This window comes from Diorhabda sublineata, chromosome 1 (assembly GCF_026230105.1).
Source record: "Diorhabda sublineata isolate icDioSubl1.1 chromosome 1, icDioSubl1.1, whole genome shotgun sequence".
NCBI lineage: Eukaryota > Metazoa > Arthropoda > Insecta > Coleoptera > Chrysomelidae > Diorhabda > Diorhabda sublineata.
Window position 1 is genome coordinate 22052950 of NC_079474.1, and position 22219 is coordinate 22075168.

General features: G+C 31.4%; 1 protein-coding gene across 1 annotated transcript in view; it reads left to right on the forward strand.

Annotated features, from left to right (window-relative positions):
- Positions 1-968: 968 nt before the first annotated feature.
- Positions 969-22219, forward strand: part of LOC130445713 (uncharacterized) — a 71290-nt gene continuing 50039 nt past the window's right edge. The window contains exons 1-2 of the mRNA XM_056781543.1: positions 969-1052; positions 14355-14657. Of these exons, the coding sequence (XP_056637521.1) occupies positions 1051-1052; positions 14355-14657 (305 nt within the window). The 5' untranslated portion in view covers positions 969-1050. The remainder of the gene's footprint in view (positions 1053-14354; positions 14658-22219) is intronic.

A 22219-nucleotide genomic window follows, 5' to 3' on the forward strand; every position in this document is an offset into this window, starting at 1 on the left:
TCCTTAAATATTCATATATAGCTCTTTTTTCAAAACAATTTTTACTAGGTCTTCCGTCACCCTTTCTCCAAAACATCCCCAAATTATAACCGAGCCTAGTTTTACAGTCAGGATTTTACGTGGATCTATCATGACCTGCGCTTAAACTATCTTCTCCTAGGCCCAAAAATCTCACACATTAAATCATCACTTCATGAAACTCTCTCACTAGTCTTCCGTTCAATTTTTATGTTCTTTAGCCCACTGCAACTTCTTGATTTTATTGTGTCTTTAAAGATGTTTCTCAACTGCCTCCTCCTTTTAAAAAGGGCAGCTTATTTGGCTCTCTTCCCTGTAGAAGTACTCGAAGGCACAATACGTTTATCTTCAGCGGTTGTGGTTTTACGAGGTCACCCTGAACGTTTTCTATCGCCAAAGCTCCTTGTGCATGCATATTTGTAGTTTACCGATAGTCCTTTGGCTTTACCCATTTTGAAGCTGAATTTGCGTGAACGAATTCGTAAACAAACTTCACAAAAAGATATCTAGGTCCAAAACGTATAACACTTTCTTGCGTCTCACAGGGCTAACAGGGACTTAACTACAATCATATACACCGAAGAAATAATTCATAGTTAAAGAATAATATACAAATTAACCAGTACTTACAAACTTTAACTAAGGCGCCGTTTGTTTGAGTGTATAATTTAGAAATTCAATGAATGGATTATGGGGTGAGCAAAAACTTTTGACCGGTAGTGTACCTATTTTGTTTTTCCTTGCCAGTATTCTGCTCTTTCTTTGTACATTGAAAACACAGTATCTCGAAATTAATGTTAAAGATCTACGATAACGGCACATAAAATTTCTAATAATAATTTCATACCCCGTATAAACCAAATTGTATGTTACGAAAAAACAGTAACAATAAAAGTACTTGAAATGTAATTCGACGCTGTATTCTTTGTATTTCAGCGTAATAATAATGATGTGAAGTGAGGTTTTGCTTAGTGATGTGTACGACGTTGTGAACTACCTGAAAAACCAAATTTGATATATGAGAATAAGTTAATGTGAGTTGTACGCTGGAACATTTCAATTGTACAAATTTGAATTAGATACACATACGTAGATATAAATAAGTGGTTGAACGTTTCATTCCAATTTCAATGATTAATTGTTTGTTTAACTATACATAGTAACTATATTGAAAGCAATGACTTTCAATCGCTAATCTCAAAATAGAAAAATCTTGAGACAGCATCATATACACAGAAATAAAATTTATTAAATTAATAGGAAGATCTGAAAAATTTGAGAAAATTCTATCATCATTTCAGGTATCTATAAATAATTTGACTTGATAATTAATTTTATTTCGTATACCAATGGAAGATCTATTGATTTATACAGTTGACAATTTCAGGAAATATTTCGATAATGTCAGTCAAAAAGTCATCTTTATAAAAGTGTAAAATAGCCAAAAAAACGTTATAAAAAAGAATAAGATGTCAGAAATAGAAAAACGTATATGGGCAATATTACGGCGATCACCCGACATGAATACTTTACAATAGATCTTGTAGGGTCACTTCAAAACGTTCAAAGCGTCATTGAACATTCACCTTTTTGCCTGATCTGGCCATGTGTGATTTCTGATTCTTCTTTAACCTTTGGCAAGCTTTGGTTACCGAAACTTCTGCTTGTACTTGTCTAGACGTAGCTTTTATTTTTCTTTCCAAATCTTCTAAATCTCAAGAATGTGTTTTATAACAATCAGCTCTAGACGGCCCATAGAAAGAAATATAGAGGAGAAATATTGTACATTATTAATTTTATTTTGTTAAAAAACAGCTTATAAAGGTCCTCCTTAAAAATGGCAAAGTCTTATACCCAGAATCAACTAGGCTTGCATCAAGAACGGAATAATAACATTTCCAAATAATTCTATTAATATGTATTTAGAAAAAATTTAATAATTTGATTGGAGACCCAGGTAAAATAAAATGTTCAAAGTCAAGATTTTATATGCAGCATACAGTCCCTGGCCAAATTATTAGACGCACTGCAAGATTAATATTATTATATTAATTACCGAGTGATATTGTACCGTTTTATTGTTTTAAATTGCATTGTTTTTTATTTTTATATTATCTAATAAATGACCAATTAATTCAACATAAATAAAACAACATTCATTTTAGCCGCTATCAAAGCTTTAATTCTGCGCGGCATGCTATCAATGCAAGACTGTACTGTCTCCTGCATTTGAGGATGATGATTCCACACATGAATAAAATGTTGTAAAAGATGGGTTTTGTTGGTAGTCACATCCTTATGAATAATCATCGCTCTAATTTTGGTTTTCTTTACGAAAAATTCGTTTTTAAAAAATATATTTATTCTAGCAATTACAAGTTTATTGTTAGAGATCTGAACAGAGAATGAATTTTATTAAATGATATTACAAGAAAGTAAGATTTATCTGCATATGTTGTTAAATAACAATTTCTCAGAAAGTATAGTGTTTCTGCTGCGCTTTTAAGTTTCCTTGATAAGCGGCGTATGTAACTCCTCCCTCCTTAAGTCTCGAAAAGTATGGATTGACTTTTCGATTTTTGGGCCCTTTCCAGGTTTTCTTGACTTTTTTCTTTTGTGTGTTTTCGGCATACTAAAATTTTTGATTTGAATTTGAACAAAACACCTGCTATTAAAATAATGAATATTATCGCTAAAAGGCTTTCGATTATTGTTACATGACTCTGTGTATTGGAAGTTTCTTGGATCGGCTTCAATTTTCTTGACAATTCGTTGATTTGGAAAAGATCATCGAGATTGAGATTTGTTATGTTATATTTTTCGTAGTGTTTTGAAGTTGATAATTTGTTTGTTTCTAATTTTGGCAGGACAAATGGTTTACCGTAACTGATTTCGTCGTCATTGATGTATCGTTGATTATTGATCCATAGTTCACAGTTTTCTGGGATTTTGACAAGTGATGGTTCTTCTATTTCGAGGTATCGATCGGATTGACATTTTGAAAGTATTTTTTCTTGTTGAATCGGCATTATCAGGACTTCTTTTGTTGTAACTTGTTGAATGATTGTTTCTTCGATATTGACTTCTAGAATTTGGCAATCATCGAGAGTGTTCCCTTCAAGTAGACTAAGGGTGCAATTATCCCTTTGGACAAAATTTTGACGGCAATAGTAGATACCTTCGAGTGGTGGACATTCTTCTTTTTCTGATTGGGTTTCATTTTGCGTTCGTGCCAGGTAAGGGAATTTAGGAGTGTACATTTTATTATTTTGGATTATGGGAAAAAGGTGGTAAAATTCAAATGTTTCGGAGATGAGTATAGGTACGTGGATAGCAAAGACTAATTTCGAATCAATGATTGATACTTGAGTTCCAAGAAATTGGTAGTATGTTAAAATGTTAGAAAATTTAGGAATCTGTTTTTCCGAATATAGTTTTTCTAAATGTTGAATTATGTCCAGTATCTCGTAACTAGAAATTATAGACGTATGTACAGAATTAAGTTTCGAAAATACAACTGCGTTCTCAATATTATCTATAAACGTTATTGTTGACTGACAGTCTAAATTAATCTGATACAACATACCTTGAAACGTTAGATAACTTTCTAGTGTTTCAATTTTGTTATATACAGAGGCTGAAAATAGTTGTAACCCATTATTAAAGTTTGCTTGATTTTTATTTAAAGTAGTAATTGACTTATTGTAATGATCAATGAGTTTCTTATAGAGAGAAATTTGAAGGTTAGTTTCATGGATAATGTTCTTTTGATTTTGTTGTAATAAAGTAATTGCGTTATCGTATTTTATCTCGTCATCTGAATCGAGGTTTCCAAATAGCCATTTGTTTATTTTACCAACGCCATTTAGCAAACCTCTTCGATTTCTGATATGAGGATTCAAATTTTCGAATTTTTTCTGTACAGTGTTGATCAAATACTCGGTTCTTATTAACATGTTCTGTGCTAAAGCGTGATAGGACATAGTGTTTGTAGTGGTTACAGTTGTAATACTATTTTTTATGTAATTGAAATGCGTAACTAGACTATCTATTTGCTTAATAAGTTGGCTTAAATCTAAATAATGTAAAAACGTATGTTTACTATATACTAATCTAGCGTTTCCTAATTGGATGGGAAGAAGGAAGTTTTGAATTTTCGTAACCTGTATGTCTTCTACACTACAGGTCGCTTGAAATACGCGAAGAATCAGGTAAAGCATCAGGATTCGCGTGCTCGTCGACATCCTGTAACAATTTCCGAACATTACTTCTTGGTTTTCGGACAATACTTTTATGATACGTACCTTTATCGGTTTTAAGCAGAATACCTTTATCTCTGATTATTTTAGTTTGTTTAAATTTAGGGAGTTTCTTATTTCTTAATTTAGTTTTTACGTAGGCGGTTTTTTGATTTGAATAGTCTAAAGGTTCGGACCTTTTTCTATTTAATTTCTCTATAACCTTTTGTTTAGTTTGTTCGTTTTGTTGTTTAATTTTTTCATATAAGCGTTTACTGGTTTCTTTGTGATTTTGAACGTATTGAGATATAACTAAATGATCATTCAGGTCAAACGGGTCAGGATTGTTTATATGTCCTTTTATAATTTCGAAAGGCGTGAATTTTGTTACTGTATGAACTGAATTGTTATAACTAAGAATCGCGTGTTTCATTATTTGATCCGGTGTCAAATTTTTATTATCTTCCTGTATACATCGATAATGTTCTAAAATACTTGAATGAAATCGTTCAACTGGCGAGTTGGAATTGCTATTTTTCGCTGTGGTATGATGCAATTCTATATGGTGAAGTTTGCAAAAGTCTTCTAAATCGAAATTCTTAAATTCAGAACCACTATCTGTTGTTATCTTTTGAGGTAGTCCATGGTGAGTTATGAAATTTAGTAAAGAGTCTACTGTGGAAAATCCTGTAACACTTACTATGGGGTAAGCTTGTCCGTAACGCGAAAAGGAATCAATTACTGTTAAATAAATTTTATTTGCAATTTTAAAAACATCCATATGTACATGCTCAAAAGGCTTAGACGCTGTGGGTGTTAGGCTAAATTTGACGACAGGGGGATTCCTATCATATTTATTTTTCAAGCATGTATCGCAATTATTGATAAAGTTTTCTACATCTTCGATCATTTTCGGCCAGTAGTATCTACAACTAAGAGATGTTTTAACTTCGTTTATGCCCCTATGACCTGATTTATATATATGATGATATTTAATTTTTTCTAATTGCTCTTCTTTTGTTTCAATATCTGTTACTGATTTGGTACACAGTGTAAATTTAAATGCAGAATTCTTAAACATATTCTGTGCAGTTACAATAAATATTCTCGATAAGGGTTCGTTCTGGAAATAAAGTGCATAATTTTTCCTGGGGTCAATATATTCTTTAATGAAGTTTATTATATTATTTTCGATGTCAATTACCGGTAATGTAACGTATAGACGAATATTTTCGAATACTTTCTCTCTTCTAACCTTAAAGGTATTTATTTGACCATTAGTAAAATATATTTGATTTTTATACATATTTAATGGTTTTTCGGTAATTGGAATTGATAGAATAGGATTTTCAACAGATGTATGTACTGTTTCAATGTCTTCGTTATTATTAGGATTTGGTTCTTCCGTTATAGGTAATATTGGTAAATTATTGTTTGCGAGATTTTCTATGTTTGAATCGTTTTGGTTAAATTTATTTAAATCTAATATATTTGTAAGATCTAAATTATCTAAATTCGGGAGAGTACTGGAATTAATTCTTTCAAATTCTTCATTCATTATTTCATCGATGTCACTTAAATTGACATCCATTGATGCAGTTTCTAATGCATTTATATCGGGATATCGAGATAATGCATCAGCTGCTTTGTTACTTTTACCTTTCAAATATTTTATATCGTACTCAAATTCCTCAAGTTTAAGGCGCCAGCGTACAAGACGTGAATTGGGCTCTTTTAATGACATGAGCCATTGCAATGGTTTATGATCTGAAAAAATTGTGAATTTTTGACCAAATAAATACGGTCGAAAATATTTACACGACCAGACTATCGAAAGTAACTCTTTCTCGATTGTAGAATAATTTATTTCTGCGGAATTAAGTGTTCTACTAGCATAACAAATAGGATGATTATTTTGAGATAGAATAGCACCTATGGCATATTTAGAAGCGTCAGTAGTTAATTCGAAAGGTTTACTGAAATCGGGATACGCAAGGACTGGTTCTGAAATTAAAATGTTTTTACAAGTATTGAAGCAATTAATAAATTCTTCGGTATGTTTAATTATGTGATCCTTCTTTAGACATATCGTCATCGGTTTCGTAATTTGAGCAAAGTTTTTTATAAACTTTCTATAGTAACCTACTAGTCCTAAAAAGGATTTAATATCTTTAGCGGTTTTTGGGATAGGGAAATTTTGAATTGCTTTGATTTTATTCGGATTAGGTTTTATCCCATGAGGAGTTACAACGTGACCTAGATACTCTACTTCCTTGCGAAGAAACTCGCACTTGTCTAGTTGTATCTTAAGCTCTGCGTGGCGTAGTTTTGAAAATACTAATTTCAGATTTTGTATGTGCTCCTGAAGGCTAGTACTGAATATGATAATGTCATCCATGTATACCATGCATATTTTGTTTTGGATGTCTTTAAGGACTTCATTTACAGCTCTTTGAAATGTAGAAGGGGCATTTTTAAGACCGAAAGGCATTCTAAGGTATTCGTAATGTCCTCCATCTACGTTGAAAGCCGTTTTTTCTATAGAACATTCGCTCATTTGTATTTGATGGAAGCCGCTTGCCAAGTCGAGGGTAGTAAAATACTGAGCTCGACCTAATTTATCCAATATATCGGATATATTGGGAAGCGGGTACCTGTCATCAATTGTCTTTTCATTAATTTTCCGGTAATCAACTACCAGTCTCCATTTTTGGGTATTTGATGCGTCCATTTTCTTTTTAACAATCCATATCGGGGAGCTCCAAGGGGAACAGGACGGTCTAATTATGTTTTTATCTAACATCTCTTGAATTTGTCTCCTAATTTCCTCTCTGTGGACGTAGGGATATCTGTAAGATTTAGTGTGAACCGGTACCTCGTCTTTGGTTCTTATAATATGTTTAACATTTGAAGTGAAAGTCAATTTGTCCCCTGGTTTTAAAAATAAATCAGAATATTCTTTACACAATGAAATAATTTTTTGTTTTTCTTCTTTATTCATGTGATTTGTACGAATTAATTCGGTAATATTGTCATTAGGTTTTATGAAATTATTTTCATCAAAATCATTAGCAAAGCTTTCAAATTTAAAGAGTTCATATTGTGAATTTTTAAATGGAGTAACTTGAATTGGTTCTCGTAATGTTATCGTTATCGAATTATTTGTGTGATTTTGAATTTCTATTGGTGCGAAACCGTTTCTCGCTGTAGATAAAATTTGTGGAATTATTATATTTTCTATTTTTCGAGCGTCTACAATAATATCCCCATTATCTATATTTACGGGTAATTTCTTTATCGTTTTTTCTCCGGGGTCTATTGAAAAAGAAAACTCAATATCGTTTACTTTTCTATACTTAAAAGGCAATCTTAGGTGAGGTCCTAATAGTTCTCGATTAGTTAGATCAATATTTATATTCATACCTATTAAATCTTTAATACCGAGAATTCCATCAAAATAATTGTGAAAATCATATAGTATAAAATCGATTTGATAGTTTTTATTTTTTAGTTCAGGAAATGCAGGAATAAGCGCTCGATACCTAACGTTTTTACTTCCAAGACTAGTAGATATAGTAGTATCAGAATGATAAATTGTATCTGGAAAGTATTTTTCGGCAATAGAAGGTCTTATTATTGATTTAGAGCTACCAGTATCGATTAGCAATTTAATTTTTGGATTTGCAATTTCTATATACGGTAGCGGATTAACTGGCAGTATATTTATTTCTATGTTTTCCCGTCTGATGGACGAGCTGCTTGAAAATTTTCATCGCGATTGGCTTCGTCGTTTTCGTCAAATTCTATTTCGTCATATTCATCATATTGATTATCGTGATTATAGTCTGAATTAGCATATTGATTTAAGTATAACTCTTCGGAAACGAAGTTTGGTTTAGCGTTTGGATTTGATCGGAAAAATCTATTATTATTATTATTATTAATAGGTTTTCGAGTACGTTCAGTAAAATTACGTGATGTCGTGGACATCGGTTCAGGTGTTGGTAATTGATTTTGTGGAATTTGGTTAGGTTTGAATACATTTTTGGGAGGGCCGAATACTTGTCGATTAGTAAAATATCTTTTATTTTGTGGTATGGATTGAATAGGTATCGGCTGATTTGGCCAACTTTCTCTATTTTGTACGAAATTTGGTTGGTAGTTTTGTCGATTGCTATAATAATTCGGGTAATTGTTAACAGGTCTGTTATTTGGTACAAAATTTTGATACGTATTAGGATTTTTATAAAAATTTGATTTGGATCTTTGAGAATTTTGGCTATTCGCATGCTGTATATTAATATTATTAGGTGTATTTTGTCGATTAATTTTATCGTTTAAAGAACCGTACAGTCTTTCAAAATTTTCGAATTCGGCCACATAGGCCATCGCGTCTTCTAAAGAATGTGGTTTTCGTAAATGCATATTATTTTTCAGAGTACCGTCGCACCCTGCAATAAACGTATTTAAAGCAGTTTTATCGTATTGATTTATTTGACAATTTCTTTCTTCGGCAGTTATATTAGGGTCATTGCTAATTCTTTGAATTACACTACTACGAATTAATTGAAGTCTACTTCCAAAATCAATAAGATGCTCGTTTTTTAATGGTTTGGCTCTAATCAACTCTTGCACAAGACAATTTAAATCCCTTCTATCAGCAAAACACTGTAATAAGGCCGTTTTTAATTTTGGCCAAGTATTTAATTCAACTCTGTTACCGACCATGAAGGCCGCTCTACCTTCTAATTTCTCTTGAATACATTCTATAATGTGTAAATTTAATTCTGCATCATTATAAATTCTATATGACTCTATTAAATGCTCACACCTTGTAATGAATTTATTCAAATATTCACTGTCACCGTTAAAAGGTTTAATATTTGATAGTTTGGATTTGAAAAGATCCCAATTCATTGCAGGAGGAGCCATTTTGTTAGTACCAGTTTGTTCTACGTTATTTTCGACTAAAGAAATATTATTGAACAATTGAACTATGTTATCGAGATTACTAGAGTTTAATTCACTCATAAATTGATAATTTCTTTTTTATTAATTGTATACGTTTTTGAAAGTTTAAAACTCAATAATCAATACTATCTTTCCAAAATCCAAAAAAGGTAGGAAAGGCAAGAAGAGGACAATAAGGCACTTACGTTTCTGAAGAACAGGCTTTTAAAATCTTCTCCCTCGATGATTCCCTGTTGCCTCCAATGTTCACCACTAAAGGGCTATTGCACGATAATTGCTAGTCTAATATTGTTCGTTGGATTCGCACTTAAAACGTTGAAACGTTAAAGCCGTGAAGTCACTAAATTATTTCGCACGATCCGAAATTTTGTTACGCACTGTATGCCCGTAAACGTTTTAGTGATTTTTGATTTCGACGACTTGCGCGATCCTACTGACTGCGCCAATTTTGGTTTTCTTTACGAAAAATTCGTTTTTAAAAAATATATTTATTCTAGCAATTACAAGTTTATTGTTAGAGATCTGAACAGAGAATGAATTTTATTAAATGATATTACAAGAAAGTAAGATTTATCTGCATATGTTGTTAAATAACAATTTCTCAGAAAGTATAGTGTTTCTGCTGCGCTTTTAAGTTTCCTTGATAAGCGGCGTATGTAACTCTCTTCCAGGTCAAAAGGAGCACTAATCATGAACCAGTTTTACCTTTCTTTCATACCTGTTGGTCAATTTAATACTTGTTAGCAAAACGGTGACGCGGAGCTATTAACCTAAACTATTTATAAGTAACTAGTGATTCCCCCTCAATATTTGCCCGTTCAATTTAATATTATTAGATTATTTTTCCATCCAAATCCGTAAAAAATTTTATTTACAAACGTTCAAATAAAGAACATTATATGGAAAAATATCTAACAGGATCATTTTACCATTATAAAAGGTATGGTGTATGTTATTTCAGCTCACATTCTATATTTGTGCAAAATTTACAATTTACTATCGCATTTACGACCATAATAGATTTGTTCGCGGTAGATATCCTGAAAATGTCCTGTTATCAGATTCATGCGCAGTTTGAAATTGTGCGTTCGCGGTGTTAAGAAAAAAATGTTCAGGATTTAATATTAGTGCAGGGCATAGTGGCGCATTCGTTTGAAAAATTGTTTTGAGTCGTATTTTTTTCAAAATGTCCGAGAGGTGTTACTTAAACAATGAAAAACTGAATAAGCCAGAAAAAATGCATTTTTTTGCTATGAATGAATTTTTTGCATACTCTTTACAATATTTACAATAACCACAAAAAAGCTCTTTTTGTCGTAAGACAGTTTAATTTTTTCAGGAATTAAAGATAACGACATGTTTTTTTGAAAATTACACGACTGCAAAGTAAACGAGTAGATGTAGAATCGAGCAAGAGTGATTAACAACTTTAAAATTATTTCTAAAACGAAAATTTAATAGATTTATATTAGAAGCAGTAGGAATATTTTTTTGAACGTATTACTGCTGAAAAATAGCAAACAATTTTTTAAGCGCGTCGTCGGCCTTTCTCTCACTCATCTTATACATTGAGATGGGAGTGAGATAGAAATACTTCACTCTCGAAATTTTCTGCGCGTAGGGAGCGCAGAACATAAACAAAACATATAAAAAAACAAAATTCTTCAAATCTATTTATGTTAATTTGTTCATGATAGTTGAAATATTTGATAAAAAATTAGAAATTATAACATTTCAATTTTTTTAGGTATATTATTTAATTCAGGAAAATGAGGATTTTCGGCAATTTTGAATTTTAAAAAATTCATAACAATTAATGGATGGAGATACAATAATAGGTGTACGGACTTTTTTCATTCGAAATATTGTTAAGAATATAAAAAAAATTAATTCATTGCAAAAAAATGCATTTTTTTTTATCTTACACTTTTATAATCAGGAACATCTCCCGGACAAAAAAAATTACGACAATTTTGCAAAAGAATGCGTCACTATGCTCTGGTCTATATCATGTGTTCGTGGAGCACACATGTTTGAATTCGAATGGCATATCTGTCGGGAGCATTGGAATACGTGGCAACAGTACGTCTTCACCTTTGAATTTTCCAGGCAAATTATTACCTCGATAATTCATCTTTTTTCCAAAATTTTTGTGTTTCCAGATACTTCTGAGACCATCCTCATATATTTTGATTATTAGAATATTGAGTGTATAACCCTAATGGATGTACTCCATATTTATCTTACCATAATTGATAATAATATGAAGTGAAACAAAAATTGATTTGTAGATTTGTTTTGTGAAATAGTACACGCCAATTTATAAAAAACGACAACATAAAATATATACAATAACTATTTGATCTTAAATCTCCATATTAGACATGTTAAAGTGATATTTAATTAATTTAATTGAATAATTAAATTTGTGCTTGATTCTCATCTTATGTGAAATATTTCCAATTGGACCATCATTCAATTTCCTCTTTAGTACCTAACAAAATCAACTCAGTTTTCTTTGAAGTAAATTTTTCATATACGTGAAACGCTAGGGATATAAAGTTTCTTGCTGTCACTACATAATATAGAATTTTTATTAAAATTTCATTTCTTTGTGGAAAGTTGATAAGTTTGGGGCACCCTGATAATATTTTAGTTGAAATGAACCTGTCCTCAATCGATTATAAATATTTTAAATTATCTTAAGTGAATATTAAACTTTGAAATGCAAGTCCTTTACAGGACTTTTGGGGCTATCTAAATTAAATGAGTGAGTTGTAATATAATAAGTGTCAAAAAATTCAAACATCGCTCCATTTAATACATATGACGCATGGGGCGACATCTACGAATTTATTCGAATTCTTTCACATATTCGTATTTACCCTTTCAATTTATATCCAATTTTAAAGTCATTAGAAATAGTTAATCTATGAATAAACATCCATTACAATTTAACATCATCTATAGTCTGTTTTTACATGAGAGAGTAATAAAATGATGAAGCAATCGTAATCTATTGGCGTATCACTTCTTTTGGTAGACAGTTAAAATATTTTTCACGTTATACCTCGAGTATTTCCGTACGAAATAATAGTTGTATACGAGGATGGTTCAGAAATACCTGGTCCAATAATGAAAACACAAAAATTTTGGAAAAAAATATATTTATTTTTCAACGTGATCTCGTTTTAGCTTTTTCATTTTTCCCAGCGATATTCAGTTCGACACCCTTTTTATAGTAAGAATCGTCAAGTTTCTTAAAATAGCTATTAACTGCCGACATCACTATTATTGGAAAATCTTTGACCACTGAGCCATTTTTTCCAGTCTGGGCTAAATCTGACGAATAGGGTGCACGAGGTAGCAATTCAAGCTTTAATTTATCAGTTTTGGATGTGTGAGCTAGTGCATTGTCTTGATGAAACAACACTTTCTTCTGAGCCAAATTTTGCTTGTTTTGTCCGCTCAAACGTTGCAATAAGTTTGTATAATACCTTTTTGGGGACCGGTTGTCCCTTTTCATTACATTGTTTTGTTTGTTATGTTGTGTCGGGTATGAAGTGATCATAGAATCATCCATTATTATGAAACGGCGTAAAAATTCTGGTTAATTTCTGTGAAACACTCCATGGAAACATCTCATATGTAAATTTTCAGTTAATATGTTATCTAACGCACATTTTGAAATGCCTACTATTTCTTCTAACTCGCGCAATTTCAGTCGACGATCATCTAGTACCGCTTTGTGGATTTGATCATTTCTATAGTCGTCATCTTATTGGTTGACCACTGAAAACGTTCACTATTAATGGCTGCCAACGTGTCGTCTTCAAACTTGAAACATATGCTCTATAGATTGAGTACTTTCTAATAATAGAGTGGTATTTTTCAGGCAACTACCGCCATCTCTAGGTCAGGGCAGGTACTTATGGGACCAACCTCGTGAATATAATGGGGTGTAAATTTATATTTTAACCTAATTTACCTGCTTATTATGTTTAAAGAACTGATGGTAAAAATACAATTTTTTAAAAATATTTTATCCTAATAAAAAAGATAGAGAGAATATTTTGTACCATTGATTATATAGGTGTAAGGGTTTATACTTTGATTTTTAAGCAACATTACATTCATAAATAATAATTTTAATATAAAAACTCACCACTATAAATAGAGCTACTTCTTACAAATCCAAATGGGACTTGGAAGATGAACAGTCGCAACCGGTATTTACAATGAGTGGGTCAATCATTTCATTATTAATATTTTCCAAATCACACATTTTCTCTTCTTGAATCCTATGATTCACTGCCTTTTTATAGTTTTCAGGCTTCACATTATTTAAAGCGTCCAAATGATTTAAAACAATCATATATTAATGTTTCTCCATTAACTGTTAAAGGTCCGCTTTCTCGGCTTTTACGCGGCCCTTCCAAATTTTCCATAATCACACTAGACTGCATCTTGCAGCTGCAACTAAACTGTTAACAATATAAAACTTGAACCTCCTCAGTAAATGGAAAATGTACCATCGTATTTTAGGTGGACTTTGTTGGGAGGAGATTCTTGGAATTAAAACAAACTGTATAGGCAAATTAGTAACTATTAACTGGAAAAATCTTATGGCTATATAACATTGGATACACAGGGTTTTCGTCCTCTAAAAATCTTTTTCTATTGCTCTATACAACTTATGGTTATAAAAGAATGAAAACGACCGTACTAAGTTTTGCATCAGAAATTGCGTTTTATCACTCTCTCGTACAGAAAATAGATTATAATTAAAATATTAAAATTATTCTTGCCTTATGAACGTCTAGTTACAATTTGGTCCATTACTTATGAAGAACCTAGGATATTATTCAAATATTGACAACTTACTAAGAAGACATTTTCATTCCTAGTTTTATGGTTCACTTTTATTATTTTTCCCCAAACATCTGAAATATAATAATATATTATTTGGATTCTTTTAATAACTCTAATAGCTATTATAGATTCAACTTTAAAAACAAGAAAAGACTAAAGCTAACACATTCAACTTTCTATTGTTTTAGTTGTATGATAACAATATGGTATAAAACGGCATTTTAACTTATTTCTAAAATATATTCTCTCTACTAGGATGCGTTTGTGCAACATCTTTGTGATCTTCGTTACTGTAACAACGTTCAGCAATATTGTAGTGTCGTCTAATAGCTGGTGGCGTCTCGGTAGAATGACCGGATTATTGCTGAACAGATGTTTCTGGACCAATGATCAAAATTTAATTGAAAATCCTGAACAAATAGCGAGTATACTGAAAGAATGTTTTGTGAGACGAGGACTGATAATGCTCGATAACGCCATTGGCAAACACGTTATTGAACTTTTCGATGGGGTGGAACTGATCAGATATAGAGAGAAAAACTCAACGATTGATAGCAGGTAAGAAAGTTTGGTTTCCAAATTATTTGATTTATGAAGACAATATCGTTTCGAAAACCAATCGACCAATTTATTTTTATGGAAAATACGCTGGGGAATTAGTATTTATAGTTTTTCCATTGATAATTAAACATTGTTTCCGCATGGGTATCATTGAAGAAGCATAGACGCATATTATTCATTCTATTTGAGTAGTTTGGACTATAGGACGATTTTGTTATTAAGTAAATAATCCTCTAAAATTATACACCAATTTGGAGGGTGTATACTAAAAATAATGTATTTTGATATACGTCAATTAAGTCCACATGTACTAACGCCCCCTTTGAAAGTAAACATATATTTTATTCCGTTAATTTGGATAATATACGCGTTAGCAAAGTGAATTTTTGAGTGCTTTTTATAAAAATATGTTTTGTAATTGATAATAGAGTACTATAACAAACATCAGTCTTCACCAAAAAATTGGTGGTTTATTCAGAAAATGCGAACATTAAACCTCTTCTTGGTGTCACTAAAAAAGATAGAAATATAGATTTCAGTACAACTATAATGATACACTTATTTTGTGCTAAAATCAAATTTATAGGTAGGGTTAGTTAACTTTGTAAATGTTGTAAAATTTTTAAGAGGATCAGGTGAAGTAAATAATAAACTCATGAAAACTGAAAACTTTAATTAAAACTCGTAACTCGAACGTTTACAAGAAAAGCAAATAACCGACTGACTCTAGTAAAAATGTGATACACTTCTCTTTAAACAAGAACAGAGCGTCATTCTTGTCGTTAGCAAAACATACACATAAACGAAAAACTAAACAGTAGATATAAAAACGGTCAACAAACGTATCGATTACAAAAAACTCGTATTTCAGCCTAAATGCTGACACGGCTAGTCAGTGATGCTTTTCAACACTTCAATAGTAAAAATATAGTTAAGTTAAGCACGAGGGAGCGTGCAAGCGTTTTGACGTCGGAAAATGGTAACAGTAAATGAGTTGGCATTTTCTTTTTTATACTATAACTTCCAAAATTTACCAAAAATTTTTGGTGCTTACAATTTTTCCATTATTTAATTGAAGGATAAAAATTAATATAGCGGCAGCGGCAACGTACAACTAAACGACGTTATCTGGATAGTTTAGTTATAAATGAAAATCGTGCTGTAAATTGTTTATCTAAAAAAGAAAATTGTATGATTTCACGAAAATTTGCTGTATGTTGGTAACAAGTTTATTAAAGACGATTTCTTGCTGTTGAACTTCTGTTCTCTTTGAGACAAAGAGATAAAAATAATATGCTATGCTGATGACGCAGTAATCATCTCGGAAGACCAAGATAACTTTCAGAAGCTCCTATATAAATTCCAACAAATAGCGATCACGTACAATATGCATATATCAACAAAAAAAACAAAATATCTGACAATATCTAAAGAACCGAGAAGATGTAAACTAGCGATCTATGATTAGAGTGTAGAACAAGTGATGTCCTTCAAATATCTAGGGACAACCATGACAAGCGATAGAAATCTAAAGAAAGAAGTAAAAGAATAAACAACGAAGGCAGCATTAATATCAGAATACCTTAGAGATTTAATTTGGCGAAATAAATACATGAGCACAAAATGTAAAATTAGACCGGCGTAAGGCCGGTCATGACATATGCAATAGAAACCAGAGCGGAGAACACAACCACTAAACGGCTCCCAAGAACAACAGAAATGCGGACTCTGAGATCAATAACAGGACATACGTTACTCGAACGGAAGAAAAATGAAGAAATAAGGGACGTGTGCGATATTCAGAATGTAGTAAGATGGGCAAGGAGCCGCAGAAGAGAATGGAGAGATCATGTTGACAGAATGCCAAATGAACTGTTAGCAAAAATTGCAAAGGAAAAGAAACCAGACACAACTCGACCTCCTGGACGACCACCTATAAGGTGGTATGAAAGCTGGTACTCAGCATCCCAACTACTCCTGGCAAACCCTTGATGAAAATACAGGACCTAGTCCTAACTAAAGAAGAAGAAGAAGAAGAACTTCTGCTCAAGATTAATCAAGTGAAATAAAAAATTATACAAATGAATGAAAGCAATAAATTTTGTTACTTTTTATTTATAATAGGATTCAAAAAATTGATGTACCATATACCAGTATCATGGTAATTGAGTATAATTGTATACTAGGTGACAAATTAGGTTTATCAACGAACTCAGATTAAAGTGAAATTATAAAAATAAGCAAAGAAGTAAACACTTTGTCTTTTGTGGGCAAGAAACTGATAAAGCAAAACTAATCGTACTCCTCTTTTAAACGTCACCTTAAACATGATATAATTTTTAAGTATTCAGACAATCAAGAAATTGGATGATACTTATGAAAAAATATTTTACCTTCAATAACCTTTTCCTTAATCACATCTTCCACTCTGCTTAACCATAAAACCATTTGAGGATGTATTTTTTTTCTATGATTATCCTCTCAGACTTTAAACAGACTGAAACTTGTGTAATTTGTCTTTGAAATTATCAATTTAGTTTTAACAAATAATGCAAATCATGTGCTATTTACTCAATAGACAGTTTTGGAATTAAATAAACTGTAAATGAATTTTTTGAGTACGAGAAAACAACAGTCTCGTGGCAATTGTCATAGCCTATATTTTGCACATATTTGCTCTTCCTATGTACTTATAAAAACCGCGTGTTTCCTTCATGAAGTCCTTATGCCGGTTTGAGATTAGCAAAATAATTCTCCAAGTAATTGACACAAAGCTGACACACAATTATCTGTGGCTTATTCATGACTACAGTTTAGTTCTAATTTTTTTTCAAGATATCTTTCCAGTGATACATATTTCCTAACATGATAATTAATATATCCATTTATGAGCATTTTATTGTAATAGCTGTCGATTCAATATAGAAAAGTAGTAATAATTTTAATTACGAGGAAATGGTTTTTTGTTGCCATTACGTACATAATTGAAAATATATCTCATCTTCCATCAAATCGGCGGGTGTAATTTGGGCGCTAACCATCCTTCTTTACCTTCTTTACCAAGAAGGGTAGATAATCCGACATGTATTTTCCCAATAGAGGGAAAGTTGATAGATTTTTAAGTAGGTTAGGTTAGGTTAGGTTAGGTTATGTAAATCTCTTATTTTATATGTAGTAATATGTACTTAAGTACTAAATAAAAATATGAAGAAATATAAAATTTACTTTATTCTGTAGAATGTTACAAAAATGTTGCAAGGAAACTTTATTAAGGGCAGATTTTTCATTTAAAAAAAGTGCAAAGTAGCCTCTAACCCTCTAACGGTAAATTTTTTCATACCTTGAGTGATAATAGGTCATTTCTCTTATAGGAAAATCTAAAAATACTTCAGTCGGTTAGCGTCCAAAATACACATAGGATTAAAATGACCCTTCGGTCTTGGCGCCTAGTTTACATGTTGTAAAAAGTATATTAATCCTTTAGCGCCCAAATTACATCCGCCCCTTCAAATAGCTATTTATTAACTCTTCTCCAAATTCAGCTCGTCGTGTTTGTTCTGGGACACAAATCAGGTACATATGATAAGTAAATGAAGCACCTTGATTAGATCTTTCATGAGTTTTGTTAGAAGGCGACGGCGACCAATATCAGTTAAATTTAAGATTATTTCATGGGCTCTGTTATTGTTCACCATCCGATGATTTTGATGAAAGTTTTTGGAAAATCTTATGCATTGTGAAAGAACCATCTATCAAGCAAATGTATGAGTATTTTGACGCTTTGTTTTGAATCCAAAGATTCAAACAAAGCTGATTTATTGGTTTTATAGACTGATCCAGCCAAATGACATTCCGAAATTGATATAGGAGGATGCATGATAATTTTATCGATATCTTTATATTTCATGGTAAATGTAAACTTTTCTACATTTAATTTGTTATACTCCTCTTGAAAACACGGCTTACTTCCGCTATGCAACTGCGCCCTGTTGATAACTGTATATATGTATGTATATAAACTTATGTACATGATAATTTTTTTCAACCATTGGCAAATTGTTTGCCAATAATTTTACCATATAATATGTTGTCATAGTCAATTAGAATGCTTTTTTTATCGAAATATTTTCCACATCAGATAAGAACCATGTAGAAAATAAAAAATGATTATGTTTGATGGTTAGCTAATCTGCGAACTTGAAAATTACTGATCTCCAAGAAAGAAGCGCACATCTGCGATATTCGAGACTATATTCGGCATTTATTAAATTATTGAAGCTGTATTCTCCATTAATACTGTAGAGACCCATGGAAAACATATATCTTAACCACTAAACACTTTATTCAACAATAGATTCTTTTTACGATATACTAATCGGAAACGTACTTCACAATCAGTTACAATAAACATTTTGTTATAAATTCGGCACTTATAGTGGCCACTTTATGGGGCGCAATCGACAACCTTAATGACTAATAACAACAATCAAACGACATGATGGGTAGAGAAGCTCCTTTCTGCCGTAACAGAAAGTTTTGTACTGTATAGGTATCTAATAAGTAAATATAAGTGAAATATAATACAAAATATAAAACAAAAACTAAATGTCTATAAATATAAATGTTAATTTCATTAAATAACAAACAAGTAAAATGCGAAATGAAATAACTATTATCTAGTTCGAATAATGAATGGGATATTAATTAACAAGTAGCCTCCAAGAATAAGACACTCTGTACAACTTTTTTGGACGAAGAGAGAAGAGATTCAAAGTGAATATCGAGAGAATGGAATAACTTTATCATTGAGTTAGAATGGAGAGGGCTTAATGGAATCGGTTAGGTCAAGGATAAAACCAAACTTTTAGCAAATATAGTAATAACTGAATAAATCCCTTTTAATCAAATTTCGGTGCTTCTTATCGTTACCCTTAAGAGCTTAAATATTGTATTTAGACGTGGGCGTTTAATTATATATATATATATAAGTCAATTATTATCCCAACTCATTAATTTTGTTCAGAAAATTTTAATCCTCATAGCATTTCCTCTACATATCACGATTGGATTATAATGAAATTGAAATATGTAATAGTCTGGTTGTGACGTTTAAGTTCTATTACATAACATACGAAATGAAGATGAGTTTTTCCCATAACAAAATTTTTTCAGCCTACTCCTTTCCAAGATATCAGCCTTAAAAGGTGGTGACTAAAATTGAGATTTTTCTAAAATTCTAGAAAAGCTAGAAATTTGAAATTCTGTAATTTTCGTGCACTCGCAAAGAACTTACAAGAGGTATTTTTTGAATATTCCTGTTACATTATACGGGGTGAAATTATCAACCCTTACTATCAAGCATTTATTATGAATCGTATTACATTTCATATCTTTACTGTTTTCCACTCAATTTATTGAGAAAATTATAAATGGTGTTCATTTTTTCTCTCTGCAGCTATTTGTTTTGGGAAAAAAACAACAATAAAAAATATTTTCAAATAAAACAAGGATTTCAAGTTATAATTTTATTTCATAACCTCAGTGGAGGTTAGGTTAGGTTGAATTAGGTTGAATATTGAAAAAAATTTCTAGTATAACTGAAAATTTAGAAGAAATAGAAACTCAAACTTAGTCAACAACTTTTAAGGGTGATATTTCGGAAAAAGGAGGAGTGAGGAAATTTTGTTGTAGGAATCAATTTCATACGAGCAATCACCTCCTGAATTTTTTCGTATGAATTTTGAAACAAACTGTATACCTATATATTATTCAGAAACCAGGTCTTTGATACTACACCTCCAAATTAATTTTCAATTTCGGTTTATAGTTTTAGACGGGCCTGCCAGTTTAAGTAGAGTTTAATCGGCAAAAATGACGCGAGGTTAAATAACTTATTGGGAATAAGTCCTTACGATTCGACAAATAGAACCAGTTCTTGATGTTTGCTGTGAGCTAGAAATTTGTGAAAATTTATTAGGAAAAGTTGATCAGTTGGTTGTCTTTCTCTAATATATTGATTTCTACACAGTAATATGTTGAGTATGTTCATTTTCACTAATCGTACGAGTTCAGGATATATTATTAACAATTTATCAAGAAAATTCTATGAACACAGTTTTCACAGATATTTTAACGCCCTTTATACCATCAGTATTAAAATTTCATCTCATGTATGCTTCATATTTTCTCTTTATCTATTGCAAGTAATAATTTGTTGCAATTTGTTGTCTGCCTGCATGACACTGGTGATCAATATCAGTACCATTGTCGTTTGAATTTTATTAATTGTACGTAGTAATATCAGAAAAATGATTCATTGAACAGAAATACTCAAAAAACCTCTCAACGGACGGACCCAAATGGAAAAATTTTAAAGTTTGCTGCCTATATCTATTCCAAGGAACAATTAGCAAAATTGGAAAGCAGTTTCTTGAGCTTGCTCATGTGAGACAGATACAAAAATAGCTGTCAATGCATTAAGTGATAATACAAAATTGGATATTATGCCTGAGTCACATAATTCTAGTCGAAAAGAAGTCCACTATACAACGTTAGCCACACATCAATTTTTTTATATTAAAGAAAAATAGAAGCTCATGGAAGAGGATTTCGATAGGAAAACATATTTTTGTGAAAAATGATGGCAATGTTAGGTGGCAATGTCATCTAATTAGAAGATGTTTGGTTTTTTGATGAGAATACATTTATATTACACGGTCATGTGAATCGTCAAAATTACCGCTATTTCTCTAATGAAAATCTTCAATGGATGAGAGAACTGCAATATCCTGAAAAAGTTTGTGAAGGGATTGCTGAAAACCATATCGTAAGTCCCTTTTTCGTTGATGGTAATTTGAATGGAGATAAATATTACTGCTACAAAACAATGTCGGCACAACTTAGACAAACTTATATCCCGATTCAGCAAACCCACAAACTCCTACGAATATAATACGGTTTTAGCAATATGGAGCACCTTCCCATTATCAAATCCATGTGTGGTAGTAAGTAAACCATAAAATGACCAGCATGACGCCATTAGACTTCTTTTTGTGTGTATTGCATAAAAAACTAAGCCCCGTACTTAGATGGTTTAATAAGTGGAATCACGCTTGAGATTAGATCAGTCACGTCTGAGATGTTGAATAAGATTAGCATTTCGCCATTCTTTTAAAATTAATGGACAATTAATTCTCATCGAATTTATTTTAACAAATACATATATTATATATACATAACTCTCAAAAATCAAATTAAATTCAAATTTCAAAGAATTCCATATCTTGAAAGAACTTGGAGGATACTTTGAAAAAGTTCCAAAATTTTTCCCATAATATGAACCAAAACGAACACCACCATTTTAACATGTTTTTTCACAGTCTCGTCAGCATATTTATCAAAATATTTAGATAAAGAAATTAGTAATGGATCATTGTAGAGAGAACGTCCCATTTTTTGGATATTGCCTTCATTGTCTTGTTGTATATCTTGTTCTACAAAACTGTCCAATAATGCTACAAGGACAGTTTCTACGTACTCTAAATCTCTCTTTTTCCTAT